Raw genomic sequence first — 19,132 nt, 5'->3', positions numbered from 1 at the left:
CATGTACAAGATGGAAAGGTTTACAACTAAAAACAAGCAGCCTGAATACGAACCGTGCAGTTGTTCAGGTGTTCAGTCTTGTTTCCTAGATTATGTAAAGCTGATTTCATCGATGCGGTCCAAAGGGCCTATCACGTGCAACAATACCTTCTAGAACAGAGTCGCACTAGCATCTAGTGTACCATTTAAAAACGGATACATTGAAGCTACGGTACTACCATACTCATGCAAATATTTCCCTTACTCGAATCGTCATTGGTGATGTCTGGATATGAAATAGAATGTGAAAAGTTCCTTATTGAAACTCTGTACATGCACATGTCATAGGTTTGTTGAAAACATAACATAAGTAGATATCTAGAAATATTCTCAATTAATGCGTCTACATGGGAAAATGCTAATGTGCTTATGTGCACAAACGGGCAGGCTCTTAAATGCACTTCAAATTGTGTGCAATATATTTCCGAAACTGCATTGAAAGATTTCCTTTCGGAAAGGCACTAAATATAAAAAAAATCTAAAAATCTCAAACTACATACAAAAACGTGGAAACCAGAATCCCCTCTACAAAAACAAATTTCCAAGGGGATTGAATGGCATAAGTTCTTAATTTCCAATAAGTCCCTTGTAGCGAGCATAGAACAAGATCGTGGAAAAAATAATAAGACAAACTACCCCAGTGAGAAGAACCACCTGCACGACACTGTAAACTCTTCAGTGAAGAGAAATAAATGATAAGAGGCACAGATGTAATTAGCAGGAAATGTGCTGGCCTACACAGACAGGTTACTGCACATTCACATATAAAAATACAGAGGGAAACAAGTTACCCATTTGAACACATAGTTATATCCCTTGTTCCAAGTATAGGGGACATTCATGCCAAAAATTCCAGCAACTGCTGCATAGATAGCCATGACCACAGTTCCTGCGCTGAGGACTAGCTCCAGCTGAAACAACTTCCATTATTAGATGAGGAATGCCCCACCCACCCCATGCACCTAACCACCACCGCTTCCGTTAAGCTAAGAGCACTACAATGCTAGAAGACTATACTTCACAAGCTGGTTGATGGTCTCACCTGGATCAGTTGATTTCGGTGATTATCAAGCTGCAAACATGCAGTTAAACTTAGTAAAACCATGCTTCACCACAATCGACAAATACAAACATTATAGACTTTGAGAGGGAGCTCTTTCAGTTAGCTGACCTGGATATTAATGTAATCCTCTGTGTCATCTATGTACTCTCGAAGCTGGATAACCAAAAAAAAAAAAAAGTTTTGGTAGCAAAATCGGAGACAAAAAAGACATGCACTTCCTTACATCTATACAGGTTGGAAATTTACACTTAATTGTTGTCAGTAGCTAAGGTGAATTACTATTCTCACATCAAACCTACGCTTCTTAAGGGGCCATGTCGACGTGCAAACATATACTTAACTGTTATGAGTTTATTCAGAGTTCCATCAATCTGCATGAAGTATGCCTGCAATACGGTCTCACTTCAAAATATGTCAACTGTACACTACACAAATTCAGCAAACAGTACTCACACACAACTGCATTACCTAAACCTTGCACATAGTGGAATTGGAATTAGTCAAGGAAATAAAAAGTTTACACTCACCTCCAGAAGCATTTCAAGCTGTTCAACGTCATTATCTGAGCCACATGTTCCAGCACTAGCTCTGCTAGCTCGAGAGATTCGTGAGCCAATAGTAGGAGACGCAACCGCCCAATTTGGGAGCACAGAACCACCTCCAGGTGAAGATGAGCTTGCTAGTTTCCTTGTAAGGAAAAGATCAGCCATATCGCCATCATCATCCAAAAGCTGTTCCAACTCATCCCGAACCTGAACCCGCAAACCCACTCTTTCTGAGTCCACCAACCAGGCAACGAAAAAAGAGCACAACATATACCTTAAACAAGATACTGAAACAAACCGACGTCACACCCAAAAAGAGGCACTACTCCTTTTGACAAGAAATGAACCAAAAAAACAGTGCAAAAGTATGTCTTATACAAATAATAACACAAAATCTATTTAACAAGCTGGTGTCTTTTTTAAAAGCATGTTCCTGCTGCTGTAATCAGAACATTATAAGTTCCCACCTGCACAGGAACACACACTAGGATTTGAACTCAGAATCTCTGGGATGAGAAACCCATCAGTTGAGATACATCTTAACTGTGTTGTTGTGCACCCTTGCTAGTGCATGATACCTCCATCTCACAGTGGCTCCGAACATACTCGAACAAGGCTCACAATCATGTTATATATATATACCATCTCCTTAAAAACTATTATTTATACCAATATGCAAATTGGTTATTTTTCTAAATCACTTTGTATCTCTGTATATCCAACTCACATATACTTTACAGAACTAATCTCTTGGAAGATTACACCATTCAAGCACTAGAAGCCATTTCAAGCTCAAAAAATATCAGAAGCACAGCAGCCCTACATGTACTTCATAACTTCATGAACACCATTTGAAGAACTCAAATTTCTAATGTTGTTTACCTTTTGCACTCGCGCTGTGAGCCTTGTCATCCCACTCTTCAGCTTTCGAACATGATCCAAATTGCGGCTACTTATCTGTCAGCATAAATCATTCAGCCATGTATGAACTCAAACAATCAGCATCCAGAAGAAAAAATTTTGACAATAAATTAAATGTGAATCTACATGATGTTTCTACTTCTAAACATTCCTCAGGAAAAAGCAAAGCTAACCAACATGCTGATTCTGCTAAGGAAAAAACTTGGCAAAAGAGCAAGGCTAATCAAATGATTCCAAAAAGATGGAAAGTTTTTTAGTCGAAACAACCAAGAGTTTGAATATTTGGATCATCATGGCTTCACTCATGCATAGCCTACCCACTACAACTCACTTCCTAGCATTGAAAGTTGAAACCCAGAATAACTAAACAGGCTGTACATAATACAAATCAGTAATTTAGGACTCTTGTGTGCGTCGTCGTGTGTGGATGATTCCACCATGCTCTTCTTTCTATCTCTGGAAAACCCAGCACATTGGCAAAAATGTAGGCAAAGTGAACAGTAGGTCACAGGGCTGTGATTTATTCTCGGCCACATCTTGTACATGAAATTCAATTGTATTACTTCTTGTACATGATACAAAGCCACAGTTTAGGACTCGTGTGTGTGCATGGGCACAAGTGTTCGACAGTTGGTATTAGAGCCTAGAGAACTTGCAAATATCATTTCTTCTTTGGCACCTGTGTGCGTTCGGATTTGGAAGAAGTGAATATTTGGGTTCTCTTCGTTGCACCTGGGTTATTTGGGTTACATTGTGCTTCCCTGCCTCACCAAACCCTTACCTCATCATGAGGGGCTGAAATCCTTCACCTGGTCCTTGATCACTAGATATTTCTCATGGATTCACAACTCACGGATTTGCTTCTCAGCATGAAGACATCCATGAAAGCGGGTAAAATGGAGGCTATATCTTCCCGTCTCGATAGGATGGAGTCGCACCTAGTATTTAGGATCTAGAATCTACGACGGCCCGTGCTTTGAAGCAAGTTTTGGACGATTCTGAGGACAAAGTGGCAAAACTTTTTGAGGGATGAATTTTCACTCCTTTGGATGCAGGTAAGGTGTACTGGATAAGCTGAGGACAAAGTGGAAAACTTTTTCGGGGATGACTTTTCACTCCTTTGGATGCAAGTAAGGATGTACTGGATAAGCTTCGCTCCCAATCAGGGAGTCAGCATTGTGCATCGTGCACCTAAACGTAGTCAGCAGGAGAGACGTCGTTCACATCACCGACAATCTTCTTCATGAAGTCCCTCTCCACTGGATTCTCCGTACAATTTCCGCTCGCCTTCATCGGCTCGACGTTGGAGGACTACCGGTTTGCCGAGTTCTTCCACCATGCTTAAGAAAGAGCTCAATTAATGAAACTTCAAAAGCCTCCCAAGTTCAGCGGGACGATGGATGGAGAAGTCGTAACCAACCGGACCCACAAGATGGCTGCCACGTTGGCAATAGCAGCTGGTTCAAATATTTTTCAGCTCCATTTGGTGCATACAACCTTGACAGGTGCCTCTCTTGTGGTGGGATGACCACCTTGAGCACCACTCCATGACTTGCTAGGATGACTACCACAAGTCGGTCTTGAAGCAATTTATTCCCATCGATTACCAACGTAAATTGAAGAAACAGTGGGAGAGTTTTACCCAAAAACATGGCGAATCGATAACCAACTATCTCGCTCGTTTCTGGAAGCTTTTGCTCATGCTCCCAAGGACCGCCTGACTGTCAGGGCAAGATAAGCGATTTCTGGATGGTAATCGCAAATATTATGGTGGCTGGTGGAGAGCATCACTTTTGGTTGATTGAGAGGTTTTAGCTTTTGGGACGCTCGCTATGTGATCGCGCCATCTACGATTGCTCATAAGGGTCAAGGTCTTTTTATTGCACATGATTTACATGTCCCAGTTCACTCTAAGGTCACTCTTATGACATTTTGTGGACCTATGTATTCATGGGGTCTATAGCATCAGCTTCTTCACTACATCAAGAGTATGACCACATATGGGCTATGTGCTTATGAAACCTCCAATTACAGATGCAATCCCAATAACATCTTTAGAGAATAACCTAAAAATTTGGGAATCTTAGAAGAACAAAAAGGTCCTTTTATGGGATGAGAGCAAGACTAAAATGATGTACAAGGGGTTGATCCTGTATGTGTTTCCAAACAATTGTGTCAACTATGAGCAACTTGGTGAGGACTGTGTGGGTGTGGTTATTAAAAGGACAGGATCGTATTTGTCAATCGAACCTGGACTCTCTCTCAATTTTCACTTGCATCATCTAGCTAAGATTTTGAATAGTTGTGTTTGATAGCCCATCCTTCAGCATCCAAGGTGGACAGATCAAGAAATTCGGGCCTCCTCTTCTTCATGGTTACTTTTGAGCTTGCTACAGAGCTTTCGTGAGCCATGGTAGAGCATCTTTGCATACGGATGTGTACCGAGAGGTACTTGTCAAGTGGAAGGACAAAGAAGAAGCGTCCACTAGGGAATGTTTAAGTACACATACCAAAAACTATCCTCAATTTGTTTTTACGAACAAAAACTCTTCTTAAGGGAAAGGTAATGTGTCATGTAGCTTGTAATCGGCTACGTAGGGCTCAATCAAACATAGAGCCCGATCGCCGGAGAACGATCAGCGATGGTGTCCGAGATTCAAGGGTGAGGTGCTCGAGTTGGAGGACCGCAGACGGCCGGGCAAGTGTGGACAGCCAAGCCACTACATAAGCCCGGTAGTGTGTATTCTTATCCACACTCCTCTATGGTTGGATGAAACAAGCCTTCATAAGGATTGTGGCACGGGTACTTGGCTTATCTTCAAGAAAACAACAATTTCACACGTAAAACTTTGAGAAAATCTGAAAATAAACAAAAGAGAGTAGAGAGAGGAGGCACCACACTAGGGGCAACCCCTCGCCTCCTCCAGGTAATATTGGATAAAACTCCTTGGAGAAGTCTTGAGTACAAGATCTGAGAGCTAAAGAGCTCTCTTGTCTTTCAACATGTCTCAACAATGAGAGAATAACTGAATTTATAGTTCTTGCCCAAAAGCACTCAGAAAAGCGCTTTAAAACTCACTTTTAGTCCAAAAAGCATCTTTTTAATAATAAAAACTTCTCTTTTTTTAGTTTTTATAAAGTTTTTACCTCTTGCTTTCCAAAAGCTAGTCCCATCATTCCAAGCATGTAGGGTGAGCTTGTGTTGCTTTCCTACCATGTGTCAGTGCCAAGTCACCTTCACCACGTCATCAATGCCACGACATTTTTTCCCAAAAGGTGACGTGTCAATGCCACATCACCTTCACCACATCATCAATGCCATGACATTTTTTCTCCAAAAAAAATCGAGCTTCTTTTTTTTTTCAAACCGCACGGACATTGTGTTTTTGCATATCACAACTTGTATTTTAATGCTTTGGTGACATCCCCCAAACTTATTAAACAGTTGTCCTCACCGGTTAGGTGTTGCTTTTCTATGCGTTTTTTTTTTGTGGGCTTAGCTCTTTTCTCTTTGGCTCTTGAGACGTGGTTCTTCGTGCGGAATGTTCTCTTCTCTTGTGCTAGGCTTTGGGGAGCATCTTACCCTCATGGTTTTCACCCTTCACATAGAGTGATCTTGGGTTTGACTTCTCTAGCAGATACTCCTACCCCTTGCACCTCTAGAGTCGCCCTTAAGCAGGAGTTTCCCAGCATGATTCTCTTCCTGTGAAGATCAACACACACTTGTTATATGTCAGAAGACACAAAACACGTACACACATGCTCGTCCTTGGGTTTAACCGGGAATCCCCGACCCTTGGCACACATACACAAATATGCTTACAAGCATAAATCAAATAAACAAATCAATGCACAAACAGGTCCTTGGTTTTGACACCAATTTCTTGGTTTTTACACCAGTTTCTACTGTAATCATACTATCCATGTTAGTGTTTGACTATGGTAGACTAACAATATTCATATCCGTGTACTTGGTTCTAATTTCCTTCACTAATAAGCAATGCCGCCATGAGATGACTAGTCCCATGACTCTTGTGCAAAAGATTTAGTGTTGTTCAATCTCAAAGTTGCTCCTTTTGGATACAACTTGGACAACAACCCTAGAGTTCTAGAATACTCAATTCCCTACAGTGGAATATAAACCTTGAGCATTCTCCTTTGTTCCTGGTTCCTTGGATGTTAAAATACAAAGACCACTGACATCCCCTCCACTGCAAATCAATTGTCGTCCAATTGAAAAGCTTCCTAATATGCCTGTAAAACCTATGGATACTCCGCAAAGAAGTTCTCATCCACCCACTTGGCATCCATAGCCGAATAATTCTTGAACTTGACAAGATACTTTCGAGTAACCTTGCCATGTGATCCCCTTCTTTTCTTATGAAAGACAATCTTCTTTGGTTGAAGAACTTCCTCTAGTTCGCCAAGTGGATCCCCGTTCATTGGTTCCAAAGGTTCGTGACTCTTATAAACTCTTAGGAGACTCAAATGAAAAGCATTATGAATCCTCCAATGATCGAGTTGTGGTGTCCTAGATAGAGCATCTGCAACCACATTCTCCTTTGTGGATATAATCTAGAAATGAAACATGCACAAAAAATTTGCCCACCTCATATGCTTCTCGGAAAGCTTAGTTTGGGTCAGAAAATATATATACCTAGATGAATCCAAGAGCATGCCCAAATTCATCTTTTAGGAACGTGCATGTTATATACTCATGGTAGTCAACCCACAAGACTATATAACTAAGCTTCTCGGAAAGCTTAGTTTGGGTCAAAAAATATCTCAAACTTTGATGATCCGTCTTCACCATGAAATCAGCCCCAAGCAAATAACGCTTCCATTACGTAAGAGCATGAATCACGGCTTGAAGTTCTTTCTCATAAACTTGCAAGTGTTTCTAGGCATGTTGCAACCTTCGGCTCTCAAAGGCAACCACTATAACCATTTAGTCCCTTCACCAGTCTTGACCAGTGTTTCACACACTGAGAGGAGCCAAGGTGTGAACGGGGATTTCTACAGATGTAGAGATTGGAAAAGGAACACAAAGTGGCAAACACCCGTGTAAAGCCAAGGTTTGGCACAAAATGTTCTTGAAAGGCTTACACACCTTTTTTGAGCTTAAAGATTGACCACGTAAATTAATTCTATGGATTTTATTCATTTATATGGATTTATAAGGTTTATAAGCATGTGTATCCACTCACTGAAGTTGGTCCGACAAATTTATAAGTGAGTACACACCAGAACTGCACTATTTTAATGATAACCAGCCAAAACCCAGACTTTGAACGCCTGGATGCATGGAAAAGCTACATGAGTTGCTGTTATGAGCAAGATAGGGCCAAAAAAGCTATGCGAGTTGCTAAACGCTAGAACTCATATTTTTGAGAGGACAAGGTTATTTTCTGGTGGGAACTGGCTTGATCCATACACTCCTCTATGGAAAAGTTAGCGCATCTCTTTTGGGGCTGTCTTTTCAGCAGACCAACTTGCTACAAGTGCTCCTCAAGGCTGGTCACAAGGGTCTGTGCATGAACAAGGCAGAGGCATTTCCTTCTCTGGTGCCTGCTCCCTCTGGTGCTGATTTGGGCCTCTTTTGTGTGATGTTTTCTCTGTCCGACAGCGTACGAACAGGCTGTACAGCAGTACCTATGGCGGACGCATGGTCTAGCAACCTCGGGGTACGTGCTACAAGCATAGGCGACCTTTTGGAGAGTCATCTGTAGGGCTGAAAACAGAGATTCGGGGCTGGACAGCATGGATTTTCCCAATGAAAGTGTGTTCTTTTGGGTGCAGAGGTGTTTCTCAAGTGGCCCATGCATAGACGGTGATACCGTGGATGATTTTTGAAGGGCATGGCAAAATGTTTTGTGGCTATGTATTCTGCTTACCTTATATTTGCACGTTTGCAACATAGTTGGCTCTTGTGCATGTGTCTAATTATTATTAGAGTTGTTGACTCAGCATATGATTAACGTTTGTTCTCGATACAGTTGGCTCTTGTGGCTATATCTGCCTTCAGATTATTGATCTGGATTTATGGCTTTAACGTCGGAATTATGAAATACTACTGATTGCAAGTGCACCTGCTATACTTGAAGGGGCAGTTGCGACAACTGCTTTATAAGGCGGAGGAAATGTCACCATTTGGTCCCTTCACCAATCTTGACCAATGTTTCACACACTGAGCGGAGCCAAGGTGTGAATGGGGATTTCCACAAATGCAAGGAAGATTTGGAAAAGGAACACAGAGTGGCAGACACCTGTGTAAGCCCAAGGTTTGGCACAAGATATTCTTGGAAGGCTTGCACATCTTTTCTCGGCTCAAAGGTTAACTTAAAGGTTAACCACGGAACATTAATTCTATGGACTTTATTCATTTATATGGATTTATAAGGTTTATAAGCATGTGTCTCCACACTCACTAAAGTTGGTCGGCCAAATTTAATAGTGAGTACACCAAAACTGGAGTATTTTAATGATAACCAGCCAAAACTTAGACTTTGGGCGGCTGGTTGCATGGAAAAGCTACATCAGCTGCTATTATGAGCAGGATAGGGCCAGAAAAGATACACCAGTGCTATACAACGCTAGAATTGATATTTTTGAGAGGATAGGGTTATTTCCTAGTGGAAATTGGCTTGATCCATACACACCTCCTCTATGGAAAAGCTAGCGCATCTCTTCTGGGGCTGTCTTTTCAGCAGACCGACTTGCTACACGTGCTCCTTAAGGCTGGTCACAAGGTTCTGTGCATGAACAGAGCAGAGGCACTTCCTTCTCTGGTGCCTGCTCCCTCTAGCACTGATTTGGGCCTCTTTTGTGCGCTGTTTTCTCTGTTCGACAGCGTACAAACAGGCTGTACAGCAGTACGTATCGTGGACGCATGGTCTAGCATGTAAAGCTATTAAAGCTTTATTAACATTATTAAGACTTAATTAATGAACATAAGACAAATACTGCAAGAAAAGACTGCATTGTTTGCATTGTGACAGGGGTCTTTCTTAAATAGAGGCCGAAAGGTTACAAGTGAAGAGACACATCCCTAGGAAGGGGGGTGGCTCTTGAATCAATGGTTATGTCCTTTGGACTTAAGGGTGTGTCTTTTAATGAATAGACATGTCCTTTGATAGTGACCCATGTGTAAGGGTGTGACCCTTCACAGGTGTCCTTTCAATTAATAAGGAATTAAGGAGTAATTAAGGAGACATTAAGAGAGTTCGTCACAATCGTGGCATTCCCTCCCACTTAAAATAAGACTCCGGCTAAGAAGAGATGGTTGTTTTTGAAAGAATTCCCGAAGAAGTTCAGGATATTCCTGTAAGTCTTCATCACTTTGCCAACAAGTAGGGTCGGAATCATCAAGATCTCTCCATTTAACCAAAAGTTTTGTAGTCAGCTTATGTTGTGTTTCTTTCTGTCTGACATCAAGAATTGTCTCTGGAATTAGGAGTATGTGTTCATCTTCGATTTCTGGAACATAATCCAAAATATCTAAAGTGAAAAATCACCGTCCATAAACTTCTTGAGCCAAGAAATATGGAAAGTTGGATGAATTCTACCCCAAGAAGGCGGTAACTCCAACTTATAACTGTGAGATGAGTTCTTAATAATACGAAAGGGTCCATAATATCTTGAGCGAAGCTTTGGGAAAACTGATTTCACTGTCTTGTATCGATGAGGGGCAATATATAATAATACCAAGTCTCCTCCTTGAAATTCAATGTGACGACGATGCTTATTAGCTGTGCACTGATATTGCTCTTGGACGCTGACCATCTTATCCTTAATCTGTAATAGAATATCTTGCATTTCCTAAATGAGTTGGTCTGCTAAAAAGCCACTTTATGTTGAAGCACAAAGTTGGCAAGAACAAGGAGAGTATGGCCATAACCTGCTTGAAAAGGTGTCATTCCAATAGCTGAATGATAAGAATTATTATAAGCAAATTCCACCAAAGGTAAATATTCTTCCCATGAAGCTAATCGAGACTAAACATAATGACGCAACATTTCTTCCAGAATCTGATTAACTTGTTCCGTTTGTCCATCTGTTTATTGATGATAAGCAGAGCTAAAGAGTAAATTTGTACCAAGAGACTTGAATATCGAAGTCCAAAAATGTCCTGTAAACTTTGGATCTCGATCAGAAACTACTACAGATTTTGGCAATCCATGAAGTTTGAAGATATAATGTATGAGCAGTACCGCAATATCTGAAGCCTGGGCTGCTTTCTTGCACGCAATAAAATGTGCCATTTTAGAAAATCTGTCAACCACCACAAGAATCTGTGTATTGTCTTTAGAAGAACATGGCAATGAAGTGATAAAATCCAAACTAATACTTTCCCCGCGTTCATTGGGAACTGGAAGTGGTTGAAGAAGACCAACTCGAACTTGTCTGCTAGCTTTCATACGTTGGCATGAGAGACATGCTGTAACAAACTTAATAACATCTTGCTTCATTTGAGGCCAATAGTATGTAGCTATCAAAAGACGATATGTCTTGTTGATACCTGGGTGTGCAGCATAAGTGACCTCGTGATGTTCTTTCACCAATACTCTTCGAACATGAGTATCATGAGATACACAAATACGGTCCTGATTATATAATAAACCATCCACTATTGTATATGCTCCATAAATCTTCAAGTCGAAAGGAGTTACATTTTGAGAATTGAGAATTCGAAATGCATTTTCAAAATCACGATCCTTTGAATAACGGTCCTTGAAACTTTGAGGTATATCCATTTCAACTGTAGAAATAGCCAAGACCGAAGCTGGCTGCATATGACTGAGGGCATCCGCAACCATATTGATAAGACTAGAAACGTACTCAATTGTCATATGAAAAATGGCTAAGAATTCGACCCAATGCGCTTGCCTAGCATTCATAACTGACTGCGTGAAGATATATTTCAAAGAATGATGATCTGTTTTCACCACTAAATCCGCACCAAGGAGATAATGTTTCCATGCACAATAGACATGAACAATAGCCAAAAATTCCTTGTCATATACCGGGTATCTTACTTGAATTTGTTGCCATATATATATGGCAGTGATGTGTGTGAACACACTTAGGACCGCCGGGACACTTTTTCCCTCTTTAGGAGGTTTTTTCCCCTGGCTTGTATATACGCCCATCATTCTAGGGCTAACTTATCTTTTGTACATTGACACAATCTAATACATTGAGTGTTGTGTGCATTCTCACTTCTTCTGCTCCAAGCTTTGTGTGCTTTCCTGCAACCCTAATTCCAACAATTGGTATCAGAGCAAGCATCGGCTCCCAGGGCTACGCCGCCAGCACCCTCCGACTCACGTTCTTCGATTGAGGTGAGCTTTCACGAGCGCTTGGAGGTCCCTATACTCTGCAAATAAGCCCGTTGGGCATTGCATTCTCAAAAATTGCATCTAGCTGGTTTGTATGCAGGTCGTATAACGAGACAAAAATCTCTTACCTGCGTAAAGAGCTAGAATCGAAGATTATGCAAGAAGATGATGACATGAATGTTTTTCTTGCTGAGATTAAAGATCTCAAGGAACAGTTGATTTCTGCAGGTACTCGCATCGTGATATGTTCACTTGTCTTGAGGTTGTCCCTAATGGGAATACTGTCACATGTGCCAATAATGCTTCTCACCCAGTGAAGGACATTGGTAAAATTATGCTTATTGCTGCAAATGGCAGCGCTTTCACACTTTCAGATGCTTTGTATGTGCCAGGGATAAAGAAGAATCTATTGTCTGTCTCTGCGCTTGCTAGACTTGGACTTGTAGTCAAATTTGTGGATGACAGATGTATTGTTCATGATTTGACTTCTGGTGATACGATTATTGTATCTGGCACCTTGTTTCGTAGGCTGTATAGGCTCAATTCTTATGACAAGTGTGTGGAAGATTCAGCAAATGCAGTTTCGAATGAAAAGGCGGTTTCAGATGCAAAACTATGGCATGCTCGTTTTTGGTCATCTGAACTTTGCTAGTTTGCTGCGTTTACAGAAATTTGATATGGTTGCTTCATTGCCCCCTCTTGAGGCACCATTGAAACATGTTTGTGAAGGCTGTATTTTGGGCAAAATGCAACGTTCTGTGTTTCCAAAGGATGGTTCTGTGCGGGCCACTCGCAAATTGCAACTTGTATATAGTGATGTATGTGGGCCTATGCAAACTCCGTCATTTGGTAAACACTTGTACTTCGTGACTTTCATTGATGATTACTCAAGGCATGCATGGGTATATCCACTGAAGGCAAAGTCCGAAGTGTTTTTGTGCTTCAAACAGTTTATGCTTATGGTTGAAAATGTATCCAATTGTACTGTGGGCACCCTCCGTTCTGATCGAGGAGAGGAGTACATGTCTAAAGAGTTTGATGCATTTCTGGCTAGTCGTGGGATAAAACACCAATGTACAGTGCCGTATACCCCTCAGCAAAATGGTGTTGCTGAGAGGAAAAACAGGTCACTTATGGAGATGACACGATGTATGGTCAAGAGCAAAGCTTTGCCACATGCCTTTTGGCTTGAGGCTGTCATGTGTGCTGCATATGTACTCAACAGGCCTTGTAGTCTATCACTTCATACGAAGCTTGTCATGGCAGAAAGCCTTCTATTGGTCACTTGCGTATCTTTGGTAGCTTGGCCTATGCTTTGTGTGCCTGTGCAACAACGCAAAAAAATGGATGATAAGGCTGTCAAATGCATTTTTGTACAGTGCTGAGAGCAAGGATTACAGATTGTATTATCCGCAGTCAAAGCGTATCTTGATTAGTCGAAATGTTGTTTTTGTGGAAGATGCTGTGCAGCCTTTGTTATCATATACCAAAGAGACAGGTGTGAGCTCACGGGATGTATTTGATACGTTGTTGCCTCTATTTACAGGTGGGAATTCAAATGTAAGTCCTAATGAGGCAAATACTCAACCTATGCAAATTTCAAACAACATCATAGATCAGCCTATTTCTGATGCAGATTTACAGAATGTAAGTCATGAGGATAGGGCTGAAAATGAGCAAGCTAGAGGTATGCCTAAATGGCTGGTGCAAACCTTGCGTGATAGTAAAATTGATACACCTATATCTAGTCGTACTCGTTCAGGTTTTCAACATGCCTCTTATACATCAGATTGTTATGCTTTGGCTGTGTCTAGTATATGTGAAGAGAAAGAACCTCTTTCATTTAATGAGGCACAAAAATAAAAAAATTGGTTGGCTGCAATGCAAAGTGAATATGATGCTATAATGAAGAATGGTACATGGTCTTTGTGTGATTTGCCTATTGGTAAAAAGGCCATTGGATGTAAGTGGGTTTTTAAGTTGAAACGAAAGCCAGATGACAGTGTTGATCGCTATAAAGCTAGACTTGTTGCAAAGGGTTATGCTCAAGAAAAGGGCATTGATTTTGATGAGACCTTTGCTCCCACTTGTCGTATAACTACCATTCGTAGCATTTGTGCATTGGCAGCTCATAATGGTTGGAATGTACATCAATTGGACATAAAGACTGCGTTCTTGAATGGAGATTTGCATGAGGAGGTGTATGTATCGCAGCCTCGTGGTTTTGTTCAAAGAGGGCAGGAAAACAAAGTGTGCAGGTTGAAAAAGGCTTTATATGGTTTAAAGCAAGCTCCACGAGCTTGGTATGAAAAGATACATGCATATTTGACTGCACATGGTTTTCAGAATAGTCCAACAGAAAGCACTTTGTATGCTAAACGTGTGGATGATGTACATCCAATCATTGCTCTCTATATCGATGACATGCTGCTCACAGGACCAAATGAGAGTCATATTGCTGATTTTAAGGCTGATTTGAATGCCTCTTTTGAGATGTCAGATTTGGGACATTTGCATCATTATTTGGGGATACAATTTAAGCAGTGTGATGGAGGTATTGCTTTGTGTCAGACAAAGTATATTGAGACATTGTTGCGGAGATTTGGCCTTGAAGACTGCAAGCCTATTGCTACTCCAATGGAGACAGGTTTGAAGTTGAGTCTTCATGATGCTGGAGATCACTTTGATGTCACACTCTATCAGACAGCTGTTGGTTGCCTCATTTATGTATGCATTACAAGGCCGGACATTCAGTTTGCAGTCTCACAGGTGAGCAGGTTTATGCATAGCCCAGGGTCTCAGCATTGGAAGGCAGTTAAACGCATCTTTCGCTACTTGAGTGACACCATACATCTTGGGTTGTTTTATCCCAAGGAGGGATCATTGCCGCTAGATTTACATGCTTTTTCGAACTCAGATTGGGCTGGTTTCTATGACACAAGAGTGTCCACAAGTGGTTTTTGTTTCATGCTCGATAGCTCATGCATATCTTGGTTGAGCAAGAAGCAACCTACTGTGGCCACTTCTAGTTGTGAAGCTGTTTACAAGGCAGCTTTCACAGCTACGGTTGAGTGTGTGTGGCTCAGACGGCTTATGGCTGACTTGGGTGTTGGACAGGAGTCTGCCACCTCTATCTACACTGATAGTCAGAGCGCATTGGGAGTTGCGAGAAACCCAGTTTTTCATGCTCGCACAAAGCACATTGAGGTGCATTATCACTATGTCAGGGAGAGACTCTCAGCAGGAGAGATCAGCTTGGTCTAGGTGCCAACACAGGACAACCTCGCCGATCTTTTCACAAAGGCGCTTCCTCGTGAGAAGTTCGAAGCTTTCCGCAAAGCTTTGGGCTTGCTCCCCTTTGTGGACTGATCTACTTCGGGCATGGCACTTCCCTATACATGAGTGCCAGCTCTCGTTCACACCATCACTCCCAGGGGGGATTTGTTGCCATATATATAGGCAGTGATGTGTGTGAACACACTTAGGACCGCCGGGCACTTTTTCCCTCTTTAGGAGGTTTTTTTCCCCAGCTTGTATATACGCTTATCATTCTAGGGCTAACTTATCTTTTGTACATTGACACAATCTAATACATTGTATGTTGTGTGCATTCTTGCTTCTTCTTCTCCAAGCTTTGTGTGCTTTCTTGCGACCCTAATTCCAACATAATTGCAGAGTGCTTATGATTGTCAAACGCAATAGCATGTCCTTATTGCATCAAGACGGCACCAGCTATTTCGGAAAATCGATGAACCTTTGTGTGATAGAAGTTGGCAAGTCCCAAGAAAGAACGAACATCATGGATGTTTGTGGGAGTTGGCCAATTGACAATAACCTATATTTTCTTTGGATCCACGAAAATACCGTCTACTGAAACAACATGTCCAAGGTACTCCAAGGATGTCTTGAAGAATTCACTTTTGCCTGGATTAATATAAAGAGCATTGTCACGAAGCACCTGGAAAACGATCTTAAAAGATATGCCTTCTGTTCTTCCATATTACGACTGAACACCAGGATGTCGTCAAGATAGATAATGATGAACTTGTCCAGAAAAGGACGAAAAAGATCATTCATCAGACTCATAAATGTTGCAGGGACATTGGTTAACCCGAATGGCATGACCAAGTACTCGTAATGACCATATTTTGTGTGAAAAGCTATCTTATATTCATCACCTTCGCGAATGTGAATCTGATGATATCCAAACTTAAGATCAATTTTGGAGAAGACCTTTGCATGGAGCAATTGATCAAACAATTCATCAATGTGCGGAAGAGGATACTTATTCTTGATTGTCAACTTATTAAGGACACGATAGTCGATGCAAGCAAAGACGCATAGACTTATCCTTCTTTTTCACCAAAAGTACTGGAGCTCCAAGAGGGCTTTTGCTTGGTCGAATATGTCCTTTCTCCAAAAGTTCAGTAAGTTGTCGTTGTATCTCCTGAGATTTCGTAAAAGAAACTCGATATGGAGCACGAGTAGGTGGATCACTGCCAGGAAGGAGACCAATAGCATGGTCGACTTGTCGCCGAGGTGGGAGAACCGCGAGAAGCTCCTGAGGAAAAAGATCCAAGTATGGAGCAAAGAAAGGTTGCCTTAGATACATCACCTTTGTATCTATGTCCTCGGGAGGATCGTTGGCTGAATAGACCCTTAAAAGTGCTGAGGAACAACCACTCTTGAAGACCCACCATTTCACTTGAACAGCTGAAAGGGTTGGTGTAAAAGGTTGGTCTTTGATTCATTCTAGTGCCACGAGCATATCATTTTGAGCAAATTGTATGGAATGGCTCTGGAAACTGATCATGGCCATCTCCTCGGGTTTGATACCCAGTTGTTCTACAAGCTCTATGGAAATGAAATTATATATGGCTTCCATGACAAACAACACTAGAGCATTCTTGTCCCGCACTTTGTCCCAAGAGACATAATCGGATTCTGAAGTGTTTCCCAATACATTGGGAATCCCACCAACCATAGGCTTAGAGTTTTCCTTGGACTTTACTTGCTCTCAAGGTCCCTTAGGACGATCGGGACATCGGGCCGACATGTGTCCCTCTTTGCCACATCTAAAGCATTTCCCTTCCTCGTGGTAGACCTCTATTTGCCCTTCCTTGTGGTAGACCTCTATTTGCTCATCGGTGAAGTTGTGCTTTCCTTAGGAGGAGTTTGGAATGCCTCTCGGCTTCATAGGTTGAAACCTACTCTTGGAGTTATGATTCTTCTCAAGTACCGAAGATTTTTTTCTCCAATACTTGTCTTTTTCTTTGGTTCGTCTTCCATCTAGACCCTGTTAGCAATTGAAGCTGAATGCATCAAATCTTGGATGGTATCATTCAGACATAAATTCACAAAATCTCAAATAGAGTCGTGCAAACCAGCCCGATACTTTCTTAACTTAGACTTCTCAGAAATCTCTTTAAAAGGAATAATCTTGAGATATGCATCCCGAAATTTCTTGTTGTAATGATCAACTATCTCACCTGTTTCCATCCGCAATCTTTCCCATGCAAGGTGCACATCATCTTCAAACTTCTTAGATAAAAACTGATCATAAAATTGCTTTTTGAAGTCTTTCCATTTCTCGGGAGAGGTTCCCGAGACCATGAGTGCACCCCACCATGCATTGACTCTCTCCGTAAGATGTAAAGTAGCCATGCGAATCTTGGATGACTCCGAATAGTTTTCAAAACCAAAAGCAATACCAAATCCGCGGATAAAAGTGAGGGCTCTGTTTCTGTAACCATAAGCTCCATCATATGGTGTAAACCGCACCGTCCTTTCTCCTCCTCTGAATTCCTTAGCTTTGCGCTTACCTTTCATCCCTTTCTTTCCATGCCATGGAGAGGGTGACCTAGAAGAAAAAGAAGAAAAAGAAGAAGAAGAAGATGAGGAAGATGAAAGGCTTGATGAAGAAGACGGGCTCCTGGACCTTTTCCAACCATGTCAACTCTTCCCACGATGAGATTGGGCTGATTTGGAATGGCTCCTCTTCCTTCCACGAGATGGTGGAGGACTGGGTGATCTCTTTGAGAGAGATCTCTTTGATGCAGACTATTTATTTTCAACCGCATCCTGCTTTGTTAGTTGCTCATCTCCTTTCTTCATTTGCTCAATCATCTTAGATAGTTTCTCAAAAATTCTCATCAAGTCAAGATCTTGGAACATAGTGGTTGAGTACTTAAGGTACGGTGCGGTATGGTACTCAATCATCTTAGATAGTTGCTCAAAAATTCTCATCAAGTCAAGATCTTGGAACATAGTGGTTGAGTACTTAAGGTACGGTGCGGTATGGTACGTGTCCGATACGAGTACATAAAGTACACATCAAGATAAGTACTTTAAGTACGTTCACATTTTCTATTATATATATATATGTATATATGTATGTATGTATGTATGTATGTATGTATGTACGTATGTATGTATATCTGTATGTATGTATGTATGTATGTATGTATGTATGTACGTATGTATGTATATCTGTATGTATGTATGTATGTATGTATGTATGTATGTAGATATACATATACATATATATATATATATATATATATATACATATACATATATACATACATGTACACACACACACACACACACACACACACACACATACATACATACATACATACATACATACATACACACACACACACACATATATATATACATATATATGTATATGTATGTATGTATGTATGTATGTATGTATAAAATAAGGTATATCTAGCATTCATACAAAAATAGCATAAAAGACAATGGTAATACTAAAATGAAAACTAATCTATAAACTTCTGAGCAATGACCGCGGACTAAGATAATTTAAAAACGGGCCAAATAAGTGTTGTACATTGAACCTCTTATTTGGTACGAAGACCTTATCCGTACAAGGTACGGTACATATGGAGTGGTACGAAAAGTACTGAAGGTACACATCAGATGAGTACAGGTACGGAATGCAACTATATCTTGGAGAATAGTGTCCAAATTGGTCATAGTTTCTTTTGACCATGTGGGTTCTTGGATCTTATTGGGATTGCTTCCCATTTTTGGTGGCTTGGTCATCTTCTTGGTGCTGAGTGCTTCCCATTGCTTGAAGAACAAGCAAAAAGCACAATGTATAAAGATCATTATCCCTCCTAGAAGAGAGATATAACCTTCGCTCTAATACCGATGAAACAAGGCCTCGTAAGGGTTGTGGCACGGGTACTTAGCTT

The 19,132-nt window shown here is 41.1% G+C and overlaps 1 protein-coding gene across 6 annotated transcripts in view; it reads right to left on the bottom strand.

Moving 5' to 3' along the window:
• Nucleotides 1-446: 446 nt before the first annotated feature.
• Nucleotides 447-19,132, bottom strand: part of LOC147604388 (magnesium transporter MRS2-I-like) — a 67,260-nt gene continuing 48,574 nt past the window's right edge. For 4 of the 6 annotated variants that reach the window (XM_086795076.1, XM_086795079.1, XM_086795078.1 and 1 more), the window contains 7 exons: nt 2,530-2,604; nt 1,630-1,854; nt 1,444-1,488; nt 1,211-1,255; nt 1,082-1,111; nt 831-950; nt 447-703 (listed from right to left, as the gene is read on the bottom strand). In XM_086795076.1, coding sequence (XP_086651202.1) covers nt 527-703; nt 831-950; nt 1,082-1,111; nt 1,211-1,255; nt 1,444-1,488; nt 1,630-1,854; nt 2,530-2,604 — 717 coding nt within the window. In that variant the 3' untranslated portion in view covers nt 447-526. The remainder of the gene's footprint in view (nt 704-830; nt 951-1,081; nt 1,112-1,210; nt 1,256-1,443; nt 1,489-1,629; nt 1,855-2,529; nt 2,605-19,132) is intronic. The other 2 variants (XM_086795080.1, XM_086795081.1) reach the window with 1 other exon arrangement.

Source organism: Cibotium barometz, chromosome 62 (assembly GCF_041138505.1).
Source record: "Cibotium barometz isolate CiBa-2024 chromosome 62, ASM4113850v1, whole genome shotgun sequence".
NCBI classification, from domain to species: Eukaryota; Viridiplantae; Streptophyta; class Polypodiopsida; order Cyatheales; family Cibotiaceae; genus Cibotium; species Cibotium barometz.
Note: the sequence above shows the minus strand (reverse complement) of the source record. Positions and strands in the feature narration are given on the sequence as shown.